Below are 22,688 nucleotides of genomic sequence, written 5' to 3'. Positions count from 1 at the left end.
ATGCTGTTGAACCTCTCCTTTACTATGAGCCCCTCAGATCAGGAGGCTAATACTCAGTTTACTGCCCGATGGACCTCAGATCGGACAAGCTCAAGAGAGAGCAGGACAGTTTTGAGTAGCCTGGAGTTTTAGAGCTCAGAATCTACTTCTAAAGGGAGGTCTGGGGGAGGGAGAAGAAACATGTGGCGTAAGAGCCTAGGTGGAAAGCTTGGCAAGTTATACTCCTCTTCTGGGCTGGGCCTTCATAAAATGCATCCCTTCTTTGGATGGAAGTGGGCAGCAGATACAAATGTGAAATCACATTCCAGGGTCATGTGAATAGGACTGTGGATGATTTGCCTCACTGTGCATCTTAAAATGTTTTACTCACTATTTACCTTGCCCATTTTTAAAAATATGAGGAAATCCTTATGATATAATAAATGGAAAACAACAAATTATCCCTTGACTGTGGTAGTATATGCACGAACCTACACATGTGATAAAATCTCCTAGATGTAAATTCAGAGAGAGAGAGAGAGAGAGAGAGAGAGAGAGAGAGAGAGAGAGAGAGAGAGAAGTATGAGTAAAACTGGGGAACTCTGAACAAAATTGATGGAGTACCAATGTCAGTATCCTGGTTGTGGTATTGTACAATAGCTTTGCAAGATGCTGCCATTGGGGGGAACTTAGTAAAGGGTCCATGAGATCTCTGTATTATTTCTTATAACTGCATGTGAGTGTATAATGATCTCAAAACTAAAAGTTTAACTTTTGAAAAACATAAATGTGCAAAAGGAACTCAACCATGGAAAATACGTTTTTGCGTGTATATAAATACATGCACAAACACACGCACATGCACACAAACACATACACATCTTACAAAGGGCTATCTTTATCTCTGTCTTTCCCTGGGATTCCCCTGCCTGGTTGGCCTGACCTGGATTTCTGCCTGCCCTTGCAGATACCTCACCCAGACAGCGGATCCAGAATCTTAGCCGCTTTGTATGGAAACAGGCGACAGTGGCCAGCGAACTATGGGAGAAGCTTACAGCCCGCTGTGTGGACCAGGACCGCCACATCGAGCGCACTCTGGAACAGCTGTTGGAGATCCAAGGGACCATGGAGGAATTAAGCACCACTCTGACCCAGGCTGAGGGAGTCCGAGCCACTTGGGAGCCCATCGGGGATCTCTTCATTGATTCACTCCCTGACCACATCCAGACTCTTAAGGTATGCAGGCCCCCTCACCTGGCTACAGTCCACCTGGAAACCTGAAATCCCTTCTAGACCCCGACAGTGTTTCTGCTGATGAGACTCCATTGTTGACCCATACTACACTGAGCCTACCAGTCGATGTAATGGATTTGGGGGCTGGTTTAGCTGGGGGTCTCCTCTGTCCTACTGTATTCTCTTTCTCTGGTGTTTTCTGAGAACAGGAAAGGAAGAGGATAAGAACAGTGGCTACCCACATCTTAGTCTTATTGCCCTAGTAGGCAAGCACCTAAGTTGTGCTATGGAAACAAAATCTCTGAGTGAAGAAGGAGGAGTTGCGGTGAATGACTAATGGTCCCTCTTTCCCACTCTCTGTCCGCTGTGGGACTTGGACCCTGGTTCCCCAGCTATTCAAAGAAGAACTATCCCCCATGAAAGATGGCGTGAAGTTGGTGAATGATCTGGCCCATCAGCTTGCCATTTCTGATGTGCACTTGTCAATGGAGAACTCCCGGGCCCTGGAGCAGATCAACAGCCAGTGGAAACAGCTTCAGGTAGAGGAGCCTGGCATGAGCCACGGGAAAGAGCCTTGCTATAACTAGGCTTGGGGGAAACTTCTCTGGGCCCAAAGGAAGTAAAAGGACATTGAAATGGGACCTACATCAGAGAAGAATAGCAGAGAATTTGGGGCCAGGGAACAGGCTTCTCAGCCTCTAAGCTACAGGGAATGATTGAAATGAAGACCTGAGAGGGACCTGTCTAAATGTGGGCATGTAAGGTAGACAGGGACAGAGGAAGAGTGCCTGTGGCCTGGAATTAGGGCTGCTCTTTTCTGACCCTTAGGAGTGCTGCAGGAGTGCTAGCAGTTGGATGAGGTGGGAGGAGCTGGAACTGGAGAAGAACCAACCTATCAGGGAGCTCACAAAGACTCTCGGAGGTACCTGGACATCCCACACTAAATGTCTGGAATGAATCCACTGACTTCCTACCTGTTCTTTCCATAGGTGTCAGTCGGCGAGAGGCTTAAGCAGCTCCAGGATGCCCACCGGGACTTTGGGCCTGGGTCACAGCACTTCCTCTCCTGTACGTGAGACAAACTGGACTTCACTTAGCAGAACTTCAGCCACCTTCCAAGGGAGTCTACTGTTTTCCCGTGGGGGCCTAATGGGAGCCCCCTATGCCTTGGCATCCAAGATACAGTAAAGAGAAAGCAGTGTGGTATAGTGATTCAAAGGACGGGCTCTCAAGTCAGAGAGACCTGGGTCTGAGTTACAGCTCCTGATTCAATAGCTGTGCAAGCTTGGAAAAAATAGCTAAAACTTTCTGAACCTCAGTTTGCCCACATGTAAAAAGAGGGGAAAATATTACCTGGCTCACAGGATTACAGGAATTAAATGACGTTACTTTTTCAACAATATTTATTGAAGGCCTGCTGTGGGCCAGGAACTCTTCTAGGCACTGAGGCTACATCCATGAACAGAAGTCTTTAGACCGATAGAGCTTATAGTCTAATGAGGGAAGTCAGACAATAAACAGATAAGTAAAACATCTCTATGGTAAATTGATGACATGTGCTATGGAAAAAAGGAAAACAGGGAAGGTGTGAATGGGCGGTGCTGGAACTAAGGGGGAGGCACGGCACTTCTGAATAGGGTGGTCAGGAAAGGCCTTACTGAGAGCACAAGAATGGACAGGGAACCTCAAGGGGGTGAAGAAGTGAACCATGTGCATATCTGAGGGAAGGGCACATCAGGGAGAGGGAACAGCAGCTTCCAGGACCTTAAGGCCGGCATCCCTGAGGACCAAAAAAGAGGCAGGTGCAGAAGTGAGCAAGAGTGGAGAGAGCAAGAGGTCAGAGTGGTGGCAGGAGGCCAGAGTACGGAGGGCCTTGTAGGCTAGGGTAAGAACTTGGGATTTTATTCTGAATGGAATGCAGAACCTTTGGAGGGCTTTGAGCAGAAGGATGACATGACCTGACTTACGTTTCAACAGTCAGTGTTGGGGAGTGAGAGTGGGAGCAGGGAGACCTGTTTGGAAGCATATTGCAATAATGTAGGTCAGGGATTCTGGTGACTGAGATAAGGGTGGTAGCAGTAGATATGGTGGCAGTATAAAGATTTGAAAATTAGACATGTACACAAAGCATTTAGCAGAGTATCAAGCACATAGTAGGACTCAGTAGATGTTAATGGCAGTTAGAACTACTCCTGTTATAATCACTGGTATGCAGCTCTATCCATAGAGGGCTCTTGTACCCAGGGAAACTGCAGTGAGGTGGTTGGCCAGGTAACTGAGCCTTTCCTGGAACATCTGGAAGATAAGGACATGGAGCAGAGAAGGGCAGCCGAGAGTTCCTCAGCAGAGAGAAATGGGCAGTACCAGTTCCCATTGTCTCACAGGACTGAGAAGCTGGACCTCCTGGGGGAAGGGCTTTGAGCCCTGGGAGGAAAGTAGGGTCCAGTTCATATCCACAGCAGCACTCCAGCTGCCTGCAGCTGAATGGATAGACATGGCAGCCTGCTCGGGGAGAATATAGTCAGAGTGGCAGAGCAGGTATTCCTGTTGATGCCCTTGCCAGTCTCTGGCACATGAGCATATCAGTGACAACTTCTTCTCCTTCCCTTGCCCTAAGATCAGGGAGAGAAATGTGTTCATTAGTTTTTGCCCCACCCTCAGGGCTATTAAGAGCTGGCAATGAGTCGGCCATCCCCTTTTGGGCTTGACCTTTACTTGGGAGGATATACCAGGGGAGTCACCAGGAACCTGAAGAGCATTAGTAGCCAGCTTCTTTCTCTTTCTCTCCTCCCTTACCAGCCTCTGTCCAGGTTCCCTGGGAAAGAGCAATTTCACCCAATAAAGTTCCCTACTACATCAAGTGAGTGACCATCTGAATCAGAAGGGGGTCAGTCACCTGCCCACCCCCTCCCTCGCCTGTCTTTTTTCTACCTGTCCCTGTCACTCCTTACCTGTTGGGATTCCTCCACCCAGTCCAGTTTTCCTTCCTACTCATCTCAAGAGCTCAAGAACCTACCTGGGTAAAGGTGAACCCTTGTGCTCTGGGATCTTCAGGGCTCACCCTGGGATCCTGCAGCTCCCTGCATCCATCCTATCACTGAGTAGTGTGTGCATGTGTGTGTGGGGGGAGGGGTGCTGTGAACCCTGGCGCTATTGATGCTTTTGTTTGTAGCCACCAGGCTCAGACCACATGCTGGGACCATCCCAAGATGACAGAATTATACCAAACCCTGGGTAAGATGCGGGGTTCCTGCATAGGGTGGGGATCTATTTGGTTGCCTTTGTTCTAAAACAGTAGGGAATCCCACTCACCAAGTAGGTGGGGATAGAAGTGAGTACCTTGTCCTTTCGCCAGCAGCCTTCTTCCATTTCCTGTCTACACCTCCCTCAATGGGAGGCTCTACATTCCCCCTGGATCATTTTACCATCACATTAGGGAATTATGCTTATAGGTGTGAACCAGATCTGCTTTGAAAGACACTGTCCAGGATGTAATGAATGTGACCCTCATGTGACTTATCTTTGGCTATTCAGAGAGACTAACCATTAGGTGGCAAATTTTACCCATGTTGATGTATGTGAATGTAGTTCATTCATTTTCACTGCTGTAGAGTGTTCCATTGTATATGCCACAGTTTCTTCATCCAGTCTACTGTTGATGGCCATTTAGGTTGTTTCTAGTTTGGAGTTAATCAGAACAGTGCTGCTGAAGAGCTCTTGTGCATGTCTTCTGGTGCATGTTTCAGTGTGATATGACAAGCATTTTAAACATTGAAATAGACTAGGAAATATGAAAGTACAACAGATCCTTAGCAAGAGTCATATTTGATATTAATTTTGTTATGTTTTTACTTTATCAAATATAGTAAGGTGTTGTTTCCTGAAATGTTTGATTCAGTTTTTTATATGTGCACACATCAGTGTATGTATATTGGACCGTGATGTAAAATGAATTTCTTACTGTGCATCTTTGTCAAAAAACATTTGAAAATCACTGCTGCAGGATATGTATATCTGGCTGGGTTGTAGGATACGTGACTGTTCAACTTCACTAAGTAATACCACATGGTGTTCCAAGGTAATTGTATCACTTTACACTTCCGCCAGCAGTTCTCATTCATCCCATCTTCGCTGACACTTGCCATTGTCAGGCTTTTATTTTTTGCCAATCTGGTGGGTATAAAATGGTATCTTGCTGTGGTTTTAATTTGCCCTTCCTTGATCTGAGTGGGTCTCTTTCCATTCTTCACAGCTGATCTGAACAACATTAAGTTCTCAGCCTACCGCACTGCCATGAAGCTACGCAGAGTCCAGAAGGCACTGCGCTGTAAGTCTCCCAGTGCACTTCATCCCTCTCCTACTCTACGTCATTTGTCAGATGTTTCCCACTTTCATCCCACCTTAACCAGGGCTGTTGATTGGCTTGGAGGGAACTCTCCAAAGGCTGGGATATGCTGGCTGTGGAATCCTGCTCCTCACAGGGCCCTTCCATTCTTTCCAAGCCCCAGACCTGTTTCCAAATTAATCCACAGCTATCCTCTTCCTTGTCCCTTCTGCCCTACCCAACGTGGAAAACAGTGCAACTGTTTTATGGCAGGAAGCGTCTTAGCCGATGGTTTGGAACCACTGGGAGCTTGTGTTCCTTTGCCATTGTGGCGTTATTGGATGTAGCAGAACTGTTGAAGCAAATGCCAGTGGTTAGGGGACAACATGGCTGCCGATATAATGTGCCTTCTGACCTTTCTCAGAGACACTGTTCATTCAATCTTCTTGATGTGTCTGGCTAGGCTAATTCCAGCATTGGGCATAATTAAAAAGCCCTCCTGAGGCATGTCGTATTTACCCTGGCACACCCAAGCCTTCATACCTGGTGTCTAGGTTCTCAGAGCATGGTTCATGGGCAAACCTATTTGTAGTTGAAATGCAGGTGAAACCAGAAATTTAAAATGGGATTCAACCCCTTGGGAGTTAACACAACACAGGAGATGAGTTTACTCACATCCCACCATCTTCTGATGTAGACTGATGTCAAAGAATATATGGGTATAGAAACATTTTGGGTTAATTTAGGGGGCCTTTTGCTGCCTCCCCCTCCTTGGGATGAGCGTCTTAGTAAAGGGCAAGCTTGCATCATACTTACATATGGTGAGTCAGAGTTGGTGAAGCTGGTGGCCTTATCTCCTTGTGTAGCCCCTGGGGTTCTTCTTTTGGCTCTGTTTTCTCCCTCTCTCTTCCCGTCCCAGTGGACCTGGTAACTTTAACCACAGCACTGGAGATCTTCAATGAGCATGATCTGCAAGCCAGTGAGCATGTGATGGACGTGGTGGAGGTCATTCACTGCCTGACTGCCTTATATGAACGGCTGGAGGAGGAGAGAGGCATCCTGGTCAATGTGCCGCTGTGTGTAGATATGAGCCTCAACTGGCTCCTCAATGTTTTTGACAGGTAAGGGCTTGCAGCCCTGGCAGCCTCCAGGATGAAATTCAGTGGGACATCTGGGGTGGGCCTGGTGTGAAGGGGTTGCTGTCACGGTGGACTTGGAGCCAGCTTAGCTTGGGGCATGGTTGGCACAGAGCCCAGCTGGGATCAACTCTGTGAAGGAAATGACTGCCAAGATGTTAACCCTTTACATATATTCATGTTCTCAGTCTCTTCTTTTAAACCTAGCGGTCGCAGTGGAAAGATGCGGGCATTGTCTTTTAAGACTGGCATTGCATGCCTGTGTGGCACAGAAGTGAAGGAAAAACTGCAGTGTGAGTACAACTCCAAAGTCTGGAGTGGAACCGGGTGGAGGGAGAGGTGTGGCGGGAGGAGGAAGGGTGTAAGACAAGCAGAAGGTAGGTCTTATGACTCAGCAGGGGGCTACTTGGGTTACCTAGTGATGCTTCCTGGTCCACACTATTGCAAAGAATCCACAACAACCAAAGGCCTAAGACTTGTGATTATTTCCAGTGTCACTGCAAGGGGTTTGAATTCTTCCGCTCTGGTATAATTACTTGGCCAGGATCTGAGTTGGCATCCTGGGGCACCCAGGGCCCAGACTTTCTAGTTACATTCCCCCATGACCTATTTATCAGGTTTAGCCCTCTCCCCATCTGGAGCTCAAGCCATGTCACACGTTCTACTGGAGACTTCCCATGTGATTACATGGCTAGGGTGCAACCATCCCTGTTACTGGGAGGAGGACAGTATGGAATTCTGTCATTTTTAACCTCTCTGGTGTATGGTACCTTTCCTTTCCCCTCCATCCTCTCACCTTTTGTACAGCATTTTGTTCTTTTCTGCAACAGCATTGTCAGGTATCAAGTGCTTACTGTGTGTTGATCACTGTGCTAAATGTGGTGAGTTCTAGGGTCAGTTAGACACACTCCCTGCCTCAAGTGGTTTATAGTCCAGAGGAAGAAACAGAAGTACACAGAAAGAATTTTTTGCAAAGTACTAATTAAACTAATCAGAATGACAAAGGATATGTGCTGTGTCAGATCACGGGAGAGAGAAGACAGAGGTCTGGGGAAACTCTACAGGGAAGGGGACGTTTCAGAGCATGTCCACAACTATGATATTATTTATCTCTCCCATCATCCCTTTGAGATTAGATGGACAATGATTAATTATCCTCAATTTACAAGGAAGGAAACTGCAGCACGGAGAGGTTCGTGACTTACCCAAGGTTCTACAGGCTAGTCAGCAATTGATCCAGAACTAAAACCCAGGCCCTCTGCCTTCATTTATGTGTTTTTCTAAGCCTTAGGTGAGGTATGAAGCAGACAGACAGTAATCTCTGGAAGAGGTTTTCTAAGGGTGGGGTGGAGTGGGAGGTCCCCTCAAAGGGCAGATCTATCCCAGATTCAAATATAAGTACCACAGTCTGTTCGACAATCACTTAGAGCTAATTCTTTGAAGATCAGACGCTTTGAATTATCTCCTGTTTTTGGATTATCCATGTCAGTGTTTCTTTCCCTTTGTATGGATAATTGAGAGATTATTGCAGTATCAGACGACATAAGTTACATGAATAGGAGGGAATAGGGCACTGACTGTAACTCATGTTCAGGCACCCCTGAGACCCCCTCACCTTGCTTCTTGAGAATCTATTTTCCCGACGGTGTTATATCTGTGTCTGGCACTGCTCTCACACACAGTTCACTTTCTGTCTCCATCTCTCTCTCCCCCTCTCTTTGTGATGCTCTCTCTCTTTGTGTCTGTCTCAGTTTTTCTCTCTGAACTCAGAGAATGCTCTTTTTGGAGCTCCTGGGCTTCTAGAAGGTCAGGGATAGACCACTAAGCATTTCAGTTACAAAAGTCATTAGCTAAGTCTGTGTGCTCTTTCCTTGTCTTCTTTTTCTGCTCTTTCTCCTCGCACCATTCGCTGGCCATTCCTGCATTGTGGTTGGCCACGACTTATGGTGGGGCCAGCAGACCTCTTCAGCCAAGTCGCCAACTCAGGCAGCCAGTGTGACCAACGCCACCTTGGTGTCCTGCTTCATGAGGCCATTCAAGTGCCTCGTCAGCTGGGGGAAGTGGCAGCCTTTGGAGGCAGCAATGTGGAGCCCAGTGTCCGTAGTTGCTTCCGTTTTGTGAGTCTGGAACTGGGGAAGGTGGGAGGGAGGGATGATGGGAGGGAGGGTGGGAAAAAGGGAGGGAAGACTAAGAGTTAGGCTTTTGATCTGAGCTACTCAGATGTAAGGGAGTTTGTTGGGATGGAACAACAGGTGGGAAGGTTCTCTGGGATTTTAGGGTCAGAGTCCTGCCAGAGAGGACAGCAGCTCTACTAGGACAGGGCAGAAGGTAGACACCTTGAGAGAATAGGCCAACCCAGGCCTTGCTGCTTCTCCTGCTCCTCTGAGGGCTACCGTTCTAGGCACAAGACACTTTGGGTCTCAGTCATTGCCATTGGGCTTCTTGTTTCCCTAGAGCACTGGGAAGCCAGTCATTGAAGCTTCCCAGTTCCTGGAGTGGGTCAACTTGGAGCCCCAGTCCATGGTGTGGCTGGCTGTTCTGCATCGGGTCACCATTGCTGAGCAAGTGAAGCATCAGACCAAGTGCTCTGTCTGTAGGCAATGCCCCATCAAGGGCTTCAGGTAGAGAAAACAATACCTGATGGAATGATAATAATAGTAAATAGTCTGTGTTGCATAGAAATCATATACTACAAAGCAATAGGTTACGTAATTATATAATTGTACCTAATCTATTGTCCATTGTTATATATCGTTGTAACCCTTTATATTGCAGAATGTTTATTCTTTTAAATAGAAATGATGAAATATTTTGTTTTGTTTTAGTTGCATTATGAAATATTCTAGACCTACAAAAACGTATAAATACGAGAATATATATTTATTTATAAAAAAACAAACAAAAAAAAACGTATAAGATGGATGAGGGAACAGCACAGAAAGGGAAGTAATTTGCTCATGGTTTCGCAGGAAGCAGTAAGTAGAACCCAAAAGCCCCAAGCATCCTGACTTAAGAACACCTATGTACCAAATGGTATGCTGGAAAATGGTTCACACCAACTCCAGAAAGCAAGAAAGAAACCTAATTTGGAGCATTGGCTAATTTCCATGATGTAAATATTCCCACTGTGGCCAGTGTTTGGCTACCCACAGGAGGTCGGGAAGGGAAGAGATGCTGTGGTTCAACATCATTTATAGTATTTCCACCATGTAGGTCCAACAGATATAAACAACCTCAAGAGCATAGATCATAGTAAAATAATTAGGAGGCCATGAGTTTTGAGTATTTATTACTTTTGGTTTTAACATAATTTACTTAATTGTTTATGTAATTTATTTTTTTAAAATAATGGCTGTATGCAACAACTGGCTTGGAAAATCCCTGAAATTTTAACAGCTGGCTCTCGTGAGCTGGTATGAGCCAGCTCTGGCGCCCTGTGGCATGCACGCACCATGAAGCTTAAGATATAAAACCTTATTACAACCCATTTGAAGTTCCCCTGATTACATTCCCCTTCTCCCACAAAGTTAACCACTATCGGGAATTTGGCTTTCATCATAAAACGCTCAATTTTTATACTTTTAAAAGCACTAAAACACTCTCTTTATAAGCAAGTGAGGCACGGAGGTGGAATGTGACTTACCCAAGTTCACACAGCTGGTTCGCATCAATCCAGTAGCAGATGTTGGATCCTCTGACTTCTCTAAGTCTAAGTGTTTCACCACTCTATACTACTAGGTCTGGGCAGCTTGGCCCAGCTTTGGGACTGAATCTGAAGAGCTAGTGTATATTGGGTAATAATAGAGTTATTATTATAAATAACTTCCGGAAATAACTTTTAGCTAACTTGCACAGGGCTGGTATAACAAGCAGCCTTTGTATTGGAAAAGTAACTTCTCCAGCAGGTGCTGGTACTTGTGAGACTGGACCCTTTGGGGCCATCCTTGCTTAGAAAGCTATTTGCTATAATGAGTTCTTTACCCCTGCTCCCCCCGTTTTTTAAAAAAAAAGATGGTGAGACAGTGCTATTTCCCACACTTCTAGGAGGCTGATCATGTGATTTCATGGAGATTTATAGTGTCTAGAATAAGGCTAGTCATTTAGTGAGGACTCAGTCACGCTATGTACAGGAGGTTGAGTGCATCATGACTCCCTGCCTCACCGTCTTCTAATATGTGTGCATATTTGGATGTTAGGGAAGTGGAGAGGTCACTGTGGCACATTGAATCCTCTGTGCTATCACTTCTCCTCTCCTCAAGGTACCGGAGTCTGAAACAATTTAACGTGGACATCTGCCAGACCTGCTTCTTGACAGGCAGGGCCAGCAAAGGCAACAAGCTACACTACCCCATCATGGAGTATTACACCCCGGTACGAAGCCTACAGGCTGGGCGGGACAGGGAGGCAACTCTCAATCTGGGCCCTTGATATACCTGACCAAGCACTGGCTACCTGTATTTGCCTCTCCTCCAGGGAACGTTCTCCAAACAGTCCTGGTGATTCACCAGTTTGTGGGATTCAGGCCTCTCTGTTCTTCCTGCAGAGCTTCTTCCTCACTGGGGCCACAGCTGGCTATTGCAGCCCAGGACACTCTTAACCATTTAAAAGACACTTACTCTTTTCCTGCAGAGAGGAGCCTCAGGAAGAAATAGAGATAGTAAGGCAGTTCCAGGGGACGAGCCTTCTGTTGCTCGCTTTAGTTTTTCTGCCCTAGTTTCCTATATTGCTCCTGTCACCTGGTCTTTACCTGCCACCTTGTCATTGCTTCCATCCCTTCTAGTCAAAACTAAAGTTTGTCCTCAAGTTATTTACTCTGTCTCTTGGGATGGGGGATAGGGGGTATGTTCTTTACCTGGCTCCCCAGTGCCACTTGGTTTTCACTGGAAACTGTGCCCTTCATAGCCACCTGAGTCCAGGTTGGTCAGCATCCCTGAACTCCAGCCACAGAATTTCTCCTCTGCTGTGTTCACGATCCACAGCTTCAGGCTTTGCTGCCTGAGTGGACTCTCTCCCATCCTACCACCCCATCTTTCAAACTGTTTCCCCACAATCCATTCCCCCAAGCTGTCATACCTTCTCCAAGTTCTGTTGGTACAGAAACACATGTGACCCAGTGGGACTAGGGGCCTTGCCCTTTATTTTTCTTTTATTATCATTTTCAAGTAAACAACATAATAGTCATGGGAGATTGGCTCAAGATGGTAGCCTGATAATCCTCTACCTCCTGCTCATCTTCTATACTCCTAGAATTTATATAAATGATTTTTTAAAAATTCACAAACATGAGCTCATTATAAATGATCCACATTATATAGAGGTGTTTAAAGTATAAAATGAAAGTCCTCCTCTGTCCTCAGCCTGGTCCACACCCCTCCTGTCCAACTTCTCAAAGGCAGCCGGTGTTCACAGTTTGGCATGTGTCCTTCTAGACCTTTCTCTAGGAGCGGGGTGTGGTAGGCATGAGCAAGAGTGGATTACCAGTCCCATTCCCTGCTCTAGGGGGGCAGCCATACCTCCGCCAGCATATCCCGAAACCATTAAGGTGAGTCCTACCCTCTCTCCACTCAGACCACATCCAGTGAGAACATGAGGGACTTTGCCACAACCTTAAAGAACAAATTCCGCTCAAAGCATTATTTCAGCAAACACCCTCAGCGAGGTTATCTGCCTGTGCAATCAGTGCTGGAGTCTGACTACAGTGAGACGTGAGTACCAGTGGCTGGGCAGGGGCTGTGGGCAGCCTTGCTGTGCCCGGGGATGCAAAGGGGCCAAGTCCCACGTGGGCTAGGGGGCTGTTCGACCTGGGTGTGACCAGGAATCTGGTCTGAGAAATAGACCCTGTAAATCCAGTCTAGGTGTCCTGTTCCCATCAGCTCTTGCCCGTCTCCCCCATTTGGTGGCAGGGGGCAAGGAGGGTGGTGGTGAGGAAACAGGCTGCCCAATCTCTGATCCTCTGAGTCTTTGCTGCTTTCTTCTAGGCCGGCTTCTTCCCCGAGATTGCCACACGCTGACACACACTCCCGCATTGAGCATTTTGCCAGCAGGTACCATGAGATTTCGGGGAGAGGGATTGTAAGGAGTCTCGTGGGGAAGGGGTTTCAGAGACTGGAGTCAGAGCCAGGGGGACGTGCACAGTGGGGTATGGGGCAGCCAGTGAGGCCCAACACTTAAGGGTGGTTGGGGCAGCCCCCCAAAACTGATGATCCTTTTCTGGGATTAGAGTCCTTCTGATGAAAGCAGGCCCACATCCTGTTTTCCCTTCTGTTCCTGCTCTTTCTCCCCAGGCTTGCTGAGATGGAAAGTCAAAATTGCTCCTTCTTTAATGACAGCCTGTCCCCAGATGACAGCATGTGAGTTTCCACAGCTGCTTCTTTTCCAGGAATAGCTCTCTTTAGGGTCCCTCTGCCACTGTTTGGACAGGGTACAGCCTCAAGGGGTGGGGGTGTGGTGGGTAGGGTCCTCGGTGCTCTAAGGAAGGAAAGCTACTTTCTGGGCATGTTGTTTCGTAAGAGAAACAGTCTGCCTTCTGTCTGCTGACCCGTGGAATAAATAGTGCACTACCTCCCTGCCCTCTGCCCAGATCCCCTTCCTGTTGCAAGGTCCCATCCTTCTATGCCCAGCTTTGAGGGAAGAAGAATATGTTCTCTTATAAAGTTGCATAAATGAGCCATTCGCTTATGCTAAGGATGCCAAAGCCCCATCTAGTGCCACACCAACCCTGGGGAGACACCAGGGACTTGACTGAAGTGTAGCCAGAGAGACTCCATGGTGCTGTAGCCCCAAAAAGGGGCCATTCGTCTCTAGAGAGGTACCTGGGCTGCTCAGAGGGCCTAGGAGCTGCTGGCTCCTTGGACCAGTCTGGCCTTGACTGGGACTCAAACAGGCAGTGACCCCACCTGGGGGTGGGGAAGTGAAGAGTCAGTGGGGTGAGGGAGCAGCACACAAAGTGATTTGCTCATTGTTTTCCCAGGGGCTTTAAGTAGAACCCAGAGACCCTAGCATCCTGGAAACACTGTCTCCTACGACCCCCAACCAGGACCTCTGCTACTTTTGAACACTTTCCTCCCTCTTAACCCTGAATACATGGCCTTTCCTTCTCTATATGACTTAGAAGTGAATCCTCCAGCCTGCATGTCCTGAGGCCTGAGCAGTGAGCTGAGAACTCATGCCCTGAGCTGTTTCTCAGTTCAGTGCCTGGCCACCTCCTTTTCTCTCCCCACACTCAAGCAGAGACGAGGACCAGTACCTCTTACGGCACTCCAGCCCCATTACAGACCGGGAGCCAGGCTTCGGACAGCAGGCTCAATGCAGCATGGCCACAGAAAGCAAGGGGGAGCTAGAGAAGATCCTGGCCCACTTAGAGGATGAGAATCGGTGGGTATGACAGTGACACAGATCTGTGTGGGTTCTAGACTAGACAGCTTGAATTCAAGTCCTGGCACTTCCACATCCTAGCTCTGTGGCCTTGAACAAGTTCCGTATATTCTGTGACCCTCCATTTCCTCATCTGTAAAATGGGGATGATGATGATAATAGTACCTCCCTTATAGGGGCACTTGGGAAGGTCAAATGATCAGGCATATAATGTACTGGCCAGTGTCTGGCTTACAGTAAGCATTTAATAAATGCTAGCTGTTCTAGTAATTATTTGAATCCTTTCAGCTCAACCCAAATATTTCCAAATACCCACTAGCTGCAAGCAGAAAAAATGTGAGCCAGGTGAATATAGACAGAAGAGCATACATGACTCTGCTTTCAAGGAACGTTGAGGGTTGGAATGGAAAGAGATACTTAGCACTTTATGAAAGTAATAAAATAAGAGGAAAGTGACACTGCATAGCCCGTTTGAGGACTGGAAGAGGGAACGTGAAGATGACAGGGATGGCATTAATCTCCATAAAGTAGCGGTGGCAGGAGGGGCCTCAGGAGGGCCCAAGCCACTCTGGGGGCACGTAGTAGAATCTGCAGTATCGCTCAGAACAGTGCTTCTCAAACTTAGTGAGCATGCAAGTCACTCGGGGAGCTCACTAAGATACAGATCTGGATTCAGAGGTTTGGGGTGGGGTCTGAGTTCCTGCATTTCTAACCAGCTCCCAGGGCATGCCCATGCCGCTGGCCCACAGGCTGTACTTGGAGTCCTCAGAACAGGGGCAGTCTGTGAGTTGTCTATTACTGGTTCAAGGCAAAATAAATACAGAAATAAAGAGTAAGCCTTTAGAAACTTTCATAGCAATTTGACATTGCCATGACATCCTAGCACATAATTAGTGGGTTTGTCTTCATTGAGTAAGGTATAGACCAGTTTGAGGGTTGTTGAACTTATGTGGCAAGTCATGTGTGGTGTGAGCTGTGTGCTAGCTATGCACATTCAGACCACTTATTGGTCCACAGTGGATTGAAAAATCCCCCTGGGTTTTCACTATGGATAGTTTTTTTTTTTAATTTTTTCAGTTACAGTTGACATACAATGTTATATTAGTTTCAGGTGTACAGCACAGTGATTAGACATTTATATACCTTACGAAGTGATCCCCCCAATACTATCCATACTATGGATAGTATGAGAAGCATAACATTAGAGCAGCAGTGGGTGGGCCTTATGAAACATTGGAGAGAGTGTAATTCTGTTGCAAAAAAGAAAACAGTAATGCCCCCCAAAGTAGACCATCTCTTTGGAATATGTTTTCTTGATGACTCAACATGGTGTTCAAAGTAGACCAAAGAGGAAGGTAGTTGACAGAAGAGGCAAGATGGGTGATCTTTTGTTTATGTTATGTCTTCCCCTGGAATCTAAAAATCTTTAAATGGAGTGGTTGAGTCGGTGGCCCTAATGCCTCCTTTATTTGCAAACTGTGTTTCTGCCTGATTTTAAGGTCAACATTAACCCCTGAGGCAGCACATCAAAGCCCGGAGATATTTGTTATATGAAATGTCAACTCCCTCTGCTCTGAAGCCCAATGATGGCAGAGTAAATGACATATGTGCTGCAGAGGAAGTGGATATGGCCATTTAAGCAAGAAGCCGGCTGGGGTGGGGATGGGGTTGGGAGAGCAAAGGGATTGCTCACACCTAGATATGAAGGGGCATCTGGGACCTGACAGTCAACACCTCGTTAGGGCCATGCTTCTTGGCTTCTCTGGTCTTGGCAGGATTCTCCAGGGAGAGCTGAGACGCCTGAAGTGGCAGCATGAGGAGGCTGCTGAGGCACCCACCCTGGCTGAGGGCTCTACTGAGGCATCACAGGACCACCGCAATGAAGAGCTTCTGGCCGAGGCCCGGATCCTTCGGCAACACAAGAGCCGCCTGGAGACACGCATGCAGATCCTTGAAGATCACAACAAGCAGCTAGAGTCCCAGCTGCAGCGTTTAAGGGAGCTGCTCCTGCAGGTAAGGCTGGAGTCAGAGCAGGGACCAGAGCAGCTCCTGAGAGCTGGGGAGCTGGGGAGTGTGGCACCAGGGAGGGAAGAAAGTGCTCCTTGGCAGTGGCTATTAAATGACCTTCTGAAGAGAACTGGGCTGGTAGTTGGGGAAGGTGGGAAAGGAAGGGGCTTGCAGGTCTCGCTGCTGGGCCAGTTCTCTTCCACTTAGCTTCCACTCCACCCTCGTGGGGCCCAAGACACTGTGGGGCCTGGGGCAGAGGGAGGCCTTCTGAGAGCTCACATCCCCACAACACATTTGAACCCAGTATGGAAAGAACAAAGTTCAAAGACTCATCCAGAGCATTGATTTTGCTATTATGATGTTTGCTGGAGAAAAGCAGATTTGGGTATGCTCCACAAGAGAAAGATGTTTGCTGTGAAGGGAGCTCTTGTTACTTTTTGTGTCTTTCTTCTTTGAGAGGCAGTGTATATGATGTAGTGTAGCTCTGGAGTCAGACAGCCCTGTGTTCGAATGTGGCTCTGCAATTACTGGCTGTGGGGTATTAGGAAAGTTACTTAGCTTCACTAAGTCCCAGTATCCTCACTTGTCAGACAGAGATAATAACATACCAACTTCATGGAATTGTGGTGAACATAAGTGAGATCATGTATTTAAAGAATTTAACATGATGCCAGGAATATAGTAAACACTTCATAAATGTTACCTATTATTGTCATTATATGTACCAGGTGATACCACCCCCTGCCTCTTCCCCAGATTCTCCAAGGGATGGCCTCTACATGCCTGGAGGTCTCTAATATATGATATGTCATGAACTGAAGATCAAGTGTGCAACTCTACATTTCCAGAGAGAATTGGGTTTTAAATAGTTTAATTATAGCTGAAATTACAACAAGAGACCTTTAGGGGCAATGCCATTCTTATAAGAACTGAGAGACTTTGACATATGTTGTTGAAGGAAGAAAGTAATTGGTAATTGAATATTCTAAGAAGTTTCTTTAAAGGGGAAGCCACTGTTTGAGGCACTACCAGTGTCTTATCTTAAAGTCCAAGGGCAAAGGAATGGGCATGGGATATCTAAGGCCCCTTTTAAGCTCAGGAGTCTTTCGAAGCAAGGTCTGGAAGGCAAAGCCACTTAAGTCATGCATTACCTCTTGCTAGCCACCCACTGAATCAGATGGCAATGGCTCTGCAGGCTCGTCCCTAGTTTCATCTCCACAGCAGTCAGAAGGCAGTCACCCCCAGGAGAAGGGACAGACTACACCAGACACTGAGGCTGCAGGTGAGTTCCCCCAGCCCCTTACAGCCCCTTCCTCCATGTTTTGTCCTGCCCCAGATCTCCTGCCTAAGGTTCTGCTAGGGCTGGGACTGGTTTTTCTTCATGGCTTTGAGCTTAGTGTCAGGGCTGATTGGCTTATTGACCAATTCATTCATTTGTTTATTCTATACATGTACATTGAGCACCTCCCCTGTACTACGCATTATGCTGGGAATACACAAATGCTGTGAGTTTGCACTTCAGCTGGCCACATCCTACCTCGGCCCCCTGGCCTCATCGGGGAACCTGTAGTTCTCACCTGAAATTTCTCTCTTTCAACGCAGATGATGTGGGGTCAAAGAGCCAAGACGTCAGCCTGTGCTTGGAGGACATCATGGAGAAGCTCCGCCACGCCTTCCCCAGTGTGCGGAGCTCTGATGTGACTGCCAGCACCCTGCTGGCCTCGTGATGGAGCCAGATCCCCATCCTGTCATCCACAATCCTCTCCCAGTTCTGGTCAAAGCCTTCCCTCAGCCTTCACCCAACCTTTCCAGTCCCCACTGGCCCCGCAACGCTCAGCCAGAGTTATTTGGGCTCTGGGCAGCAGCAGGGATCTGGTGGTATGTGAGGTGGGTGTGTGGGGGCCAGGGAAGACACAAATGCTGTGGGTTTGCCCTTTAGCTGGCCAGCGGAGGGAGAGGCGTGATTCCTCTGACCCCAGAAATGTGCCCTTTAATCCTCAAGTTTGAGACCAGTCCCTTAAGTTCACTTCTCCTGCAGCCCAGGCAAACAGCACTTGGAGGCCGTTCAGATGAGGAGCAGAGAAGCTGCCTTGCAGAGCTAAGCAGTGCCCGCTGGCGCCTTTCCTTCTCCATGGAATCATAGAGCTTGGGAAACCTAATGTCCCCAGGGTTCCAGCATTATGAATCCACAGGAGTTAGCCCTACTCTCTGGCCCAACTCAGGGAGACAAAAGGGTATCCCCACGACACCACTTCTCCACCAAAGTGCCCCTGAAAAACTCTGGGCAGCATGTGTCGTGTTACTTCAGCTCGAGGGCCTATCTCTAGCCATCCTGATCCTACCTAGATGTTATTTCCTCCTCGAATATCTACAGTTCCTCTGCCCCAGTCCCTGGCCGACCTTCCTCCAGGGGGGAGCAGTTCATTCTGACTCCTACTTCCACTTTATAGTTGGAAACATCAAAGAAATACTTATGAGCTTAGATTTTTTTCTCCCTGATCCTCCTCTTTCCTGAGGGCCTCAGCATCCTGAGAGATCAGCTGAAGCCCCCCTTGGATCTTCTGAGTCTGTGCTCACCAGCTGGGGGAGCGCCAGCTGCTTGTTTAGCAAGAGGGTCTTTCCTTGGATGAGGAGGGAAAGCCACCCATTAACATGGAGGAGTGTGACTGCCCAATACCCTTGCTTTTTTTAGAAGCAAGATGTGACCTTTGTTTCTTTTAGACTGAATGGGAGGAGGTGACTGACTTTCCCCAGCTGATCATAAGGCAGATGCAATGGGCCTCCCTGAATAGTGGACCCTTTCTAGGAGCCACTGACCACTTTCCACCCAGGCAACAGCAGGGTCTTCCTTTGCATGAAACTGTTCTCTCTAACTTTAGAAGGTGAAACCAACCCTCAAACTGCACTAACTCTTCCTAGGCAACATATACCTTTCTCCAAATAATGTTCAGACTAGATAGCAAGGGGAGGAGGCAGTGGGCTTGGGAACTTTGAACAGAGTCAGAGCCCACTTAGGCAGCTTTCTATAAAAAAACTCTATAACCTAGAACCCTACAACTGACTTCATTTGCCTAAGTTTATATACATATTGGGTCACCGGGAAAGTCATAACGCATTTTTGCATTGAAAAACATAGAAAAATATGTCATGACTTTCCCTACGACCCAATACATATCTATCCTACATATCTACTGTCCATCAGTACTCCCCTGGCCTCACTCACACATTAAATTCTAATAGCTCTTGAAGTATTAATGTTCTGCCTTGCTCTTTGTTAGCCCAAACCTCTGGTTGAACAGATAGATGCGTCCTGGCTACTTCCCCTAGGATGTCTCTCCATTCATGTTTGGGGTGAGCTGTCTTCAAAACCAAAGCAACAGAAGCCAGTGGCCACAGAGAAATCTAACAGGAAGAGTCAGTCTCTTCTCTTCACTCACTCCAAATCTTGTTCCCTTGAGACCTGGGCCTTGGAGGAATTTTCCTGGGTTCCCTAAACAATGGTTCAGGTACCAAAATAGAACAAATCAAGGCTTGACTCACCCCATACAGAAAAGAAGGAAGAAATAGGCTTTTATTATTAGCCTTTGTCAGGCGAAGACACAGAGTATGTCTTCTAACCCATTCCAGTTTTTAAGTCTGGCTCGGCCATGAAGAGAGCTGCGGTCGCCACTGAGGTCAGGAGGGTGTGAGGTGGTCGGGGTGCTGTGTTGCAGTGAAGCAGTGGGCCAGTGGGTAGAACTGCTGGGAAACTAGATGTATCTGCTGCAGGGGAGGGAGGGCAGCAGCTTGGGTCCAAAAGCCTGCATTGCCTTCTTCTAGAACCAGCAGGGGGCACTAAGCCACAGGCCCAGCATGTCAGACCTCCTCACACCGTGTACCTTAGTGCTCACGAGGTCTCTGGCAGGAAGACTTGGGTGTCTGGATGTATGATGAGCCGGTAGTAGGGCATCAAACACAGCCTGAGCATCTTCCTGTGAGGGGGGAGAAGCTATATCCGTAGGGGCCTAGATTGTGTGCAGGAATGGGATAGAAGAAATTTGCTATAGAACAGGGAGCTCAGGGTCTTTGAGGCATGCCTGCCTAAGCCTTAGGAGGGTAGATGTGCTGAAACAATCTTTTACCAGGAAAGCCCTGGAAAATCCTTTCCATAACCCCCACTCCACTCAAGAGATCTTGGGCTGCTGAGGGCCTATGGCAACTGCAGTGGGCCAGGCATGGTAGGAGAGATGCAGATCTCATTATGTAGGATTTGTGCTGTAGGTGGACCGAAGCAGCAAGTCAAGAGTTGAATTCTCATTAATGGGGTCACCAACACTTTGTGGTCCTGTATTTACCTTAATGCCCGAGGTGAGTTCAAGCATACCTCGTTTTATTGTACTTCGCTTTATTGCACTTCATAGATGTTGCATTTTTTACAAGTTGAAGGCAGGACTCTCCACCTGCAAAATGATTACAGCTCCCTTTATTGTGGTGCTCTGGAACCAAACCCGAAATATCTCCGAGGTATGCCTGTATATCACTCAAGGGTCCAGTGACAGTCACTGCAGTATATGCGGGCAGTTTGGCGCAGTCAGGTAAATGGATCCTTGGGCACTGTGAATACACATCAGGGTGGGATTGACAGAGATGTGTTGTATGTTGTTCGGGATCTGTTATGTGTCGTGTCACCTAGTGGCATTGTGTGTGATGCTGCACAGTGTATGGCCCTGGACTGGAAGTATGGTGAGGGGAGTTGCTGGGTAGGCAGCCTGAGGAAAACCTCAGACTTGCGGGATTAGCATCTGTGATAAAGAAGGTGAGTGTTTGCTGGGGTTGTTGTCAAATTGTATAGGGACCAGTTAATATTGCTAGGCGATTTATTCTCCGCAGAATCTGGTAGAGGCCAAAAAGTCATTACGAGGGTGCCTTTGCTGAAAGCGAGAGCATGTTGACTGGGAAATTGTTAGGGGAGGCTGAGTGGCTGGCGGACATCGGGCTGTTGGCTGTATCGTTCCCTAAGGAGGGCCCTACCCAGGAGGACAAGTGCCCTTCCCTCCGGAATGCAAAGTCTGAAATCCAGGCTCTCAAGTGCCCATTTCCTTCAAGGCTCCAAGTTTGGAAATATTTTCTTGCGCAGAAACCTGTTTCAGTTCTCATGCTCCAAGAGCTGGGCTGGCAGACCTGCAGTCATGAGAAACCTTGGAGGCAGACAGAGGCCAGTCTTGGGAGATGTTTTGCCTCCAGGTTCATTTAAGGACTGCCTGGACTGCCTGAGGTGTGTGTTTAGGATCTGGGCTCCATATCCAGCTTCAGGCTACAGTGTTCCTTCAACACACATTCTCTCTGGTAGACTTATGGCTTCTGAGAACATTTCCGGCCAAGAAGCTCATCAAAGTTCCTTTGCTATAGGTGACAGATAATCAAGAAAGTAGCTGCCTTAAGAGGAACAGTCCAGGAGGGAAACTGGGGACTTTGCTCTAGGGCTATGGAGAATTAGCTGCTCAGTGGGGCACCTTTATCTCTGGGCCTCCCTGCCCAAATTCAGCCCTGGGAACAAAGGAATACTTCAGCTCCTTCTTACTCTTTTAACAACAATGCTGTGGGAGAAGGGGAGGCTCAAGGCCAGGGCTCAGCTCCCAGCCTCCATCTCCTCCCACACCTCCTGCATTTGGGGGTGGTGGGAGTGACGTGCTGAATGTCCTTGCTGTCCCCAGGGCAGTATTGAGGCCAGACTGAAGCCCGCTTTGCTGCTTGCTGGCTACAAGAACTGGTCACGGAGGATGGGAGTTGGGGAAGGGATTTGGGGGAGGTGGTAAGGGTGGTGCATAAAGTCTAGAAGTCTGGGAGTAAGGGGCAGGGCTGGAAACAAATTGGTTAACTTTCATTGCCACTCACTGTGGTGCTTGTCCTCTTTCCCTTGAATTCTGCTTTGAAAAGAATAAATTTGTATTTGTTCACTTTGGTTCCTCTGGTTATACTCTTTGACTCTGATATTACACCTCCTTCCCTGGTCCAACACCTATTGGACCAAAAAGACACCTCACTATCTGCATCCACCACAGTTACCTAGAGTGGTTGACTCTTAAGGCTTCATATAAATTAGCTCGTTATCCCCTCACAGGATGAGCTCTTTATGGCAATGGTTCTTCAGTACCATCCTCATCAGTCTGAGGAATTTTGTACCAACCTGGAGCAGCATGCAAAAAAGGAGCGCAATGAGTTTCCATAAAGTTACATTTATTCAATTTATATGTCTAGCCCTTAGAGTTAGAGTAAGGATATAAATAAATAAACATATATTTGCATTTATATATAAAATGTCCCTGTGAATGGGTGGTGATAGTTTTTACAAATGCCATTTTCTGGCAAAATAAAACTGTCCTTCTTGCCTACCACAAAATGTTCTTTTCTCACCATCATCAATCTATAACAACAGTGTCCAATAGAAATATAATGTGAGCCACATATGCAATTTCAAATTTTCTAGTAGCCATATTTAAAAAAATAACAGGTGAAATGGATTTTAATAATACAGTTTATTTAACCCACTATATCCAAAGTATTATCATTTCAACATATAATCAGTGTACAACAATTATTAATGAAGTATTTTATATTCTTTTGTGGGTTTTTTTGTTGTTTTGTTTTGGTTTTTT

The 22,688-nt window shown here is 47.2% G+C and overlaps 1 protein-coding gene across 10 annotated transcripts in view; it reads left to right on the top strand.

Moving 5' to 3' along the window:
• DRP2 (dystrophin related protein 2) overlaps positions 1–21,973 on the top strand; it is a 41,733-nt gene extending 19,760 nt beyond the window's left edge. For 6 of the 10 annotated variants that reach the window (XM_019629222.1, XM_019629225.1, XM_019629223.1 and 3 more), the window contains 18 exons: positions 947–1,215; positions 1,605–1,751; positions 2,202–2,280; positions 4,012–4,072; positions 4,385–4,446; positions 5,465–5,539; positions 6,456–6,657; positions 6,880–6,965; positions 8,632–8,789; positions 9,127–9,293; positions 10,932–11,043; positions 12,241–12,377; positions 12,651–12,716; positions 12,957–13,022; positions 13,900–14,046; positions 15,822–16,059; positions 17,215–17,335; positions 17,656–21,973. In XM_019629222.1, coding sequence (XP_019484767.1) covers positions 947–1,215; positions 1,605–1,751; positions 2,202–2,280; positions 4,012–4,072; positions 4,385–4,446; positions 5,465–5,539; positions 6,456–6,657; positions 6,880–6,965; positions 8,632–8,789; positions 9,127–9,293; positions 10,932–11,043; positions 12,241–12,377; positions 12,651–12,716; positions 12,957–13,022; positions 13,900–14,046; positions 15,822–16,059; positions 17,215–17,335; positions 17,656–17,780 — 2,318 coding nt within the window. In that variant the 3' untranslated portion in view covers positions 17,781–21,973. The remainder of the gene's footprint in view (positions 1–946; positions 1,216–1,604; positions 1,752–2,201; positions 2,281–4,011; positions 4,073–4,384; positions 4,447–5,464; positions 5,540–6,455; positions 6,658–6,879; positions 6,966–8,631; positions 8,790–9,126; positions 9,294–10,931; positions 11,044–12,240; positions 12,378–12,650; positions 12,717–12,956; positions 13,023–13,899; positions 14,047–15,821; positions 16,060–17,214; positions 17,336–17,655) is intronic. The other 4 variants (XM_019629227.1, XM_019629226.1, XM_019629229.1 and 1 more) reach the window with 3 other exon arrangements.
• Positions 21,974–22,688: the final 715 nt, after the last annotated feature.

The sequence above is a fragment of the Hipposideros armiger genome, unplaced genomic scaffold, assembly GCF_001890085.2.
Source record: "Hipposideros armiger isolate ML-2016 unplaced genomic scaffold, ASM189008v1 scaffold_831, whole genome shotgun sequence".
Lineage (NCBI taxonomy): Eukaryota > Metazoa > Chordata > Mammalia > Chiroptera > Hipposideridae > Hipposideros > Hipposideros armiger.
This window is presented reverse-complemented; position numbering and strand designations above follow the sequence as displayed.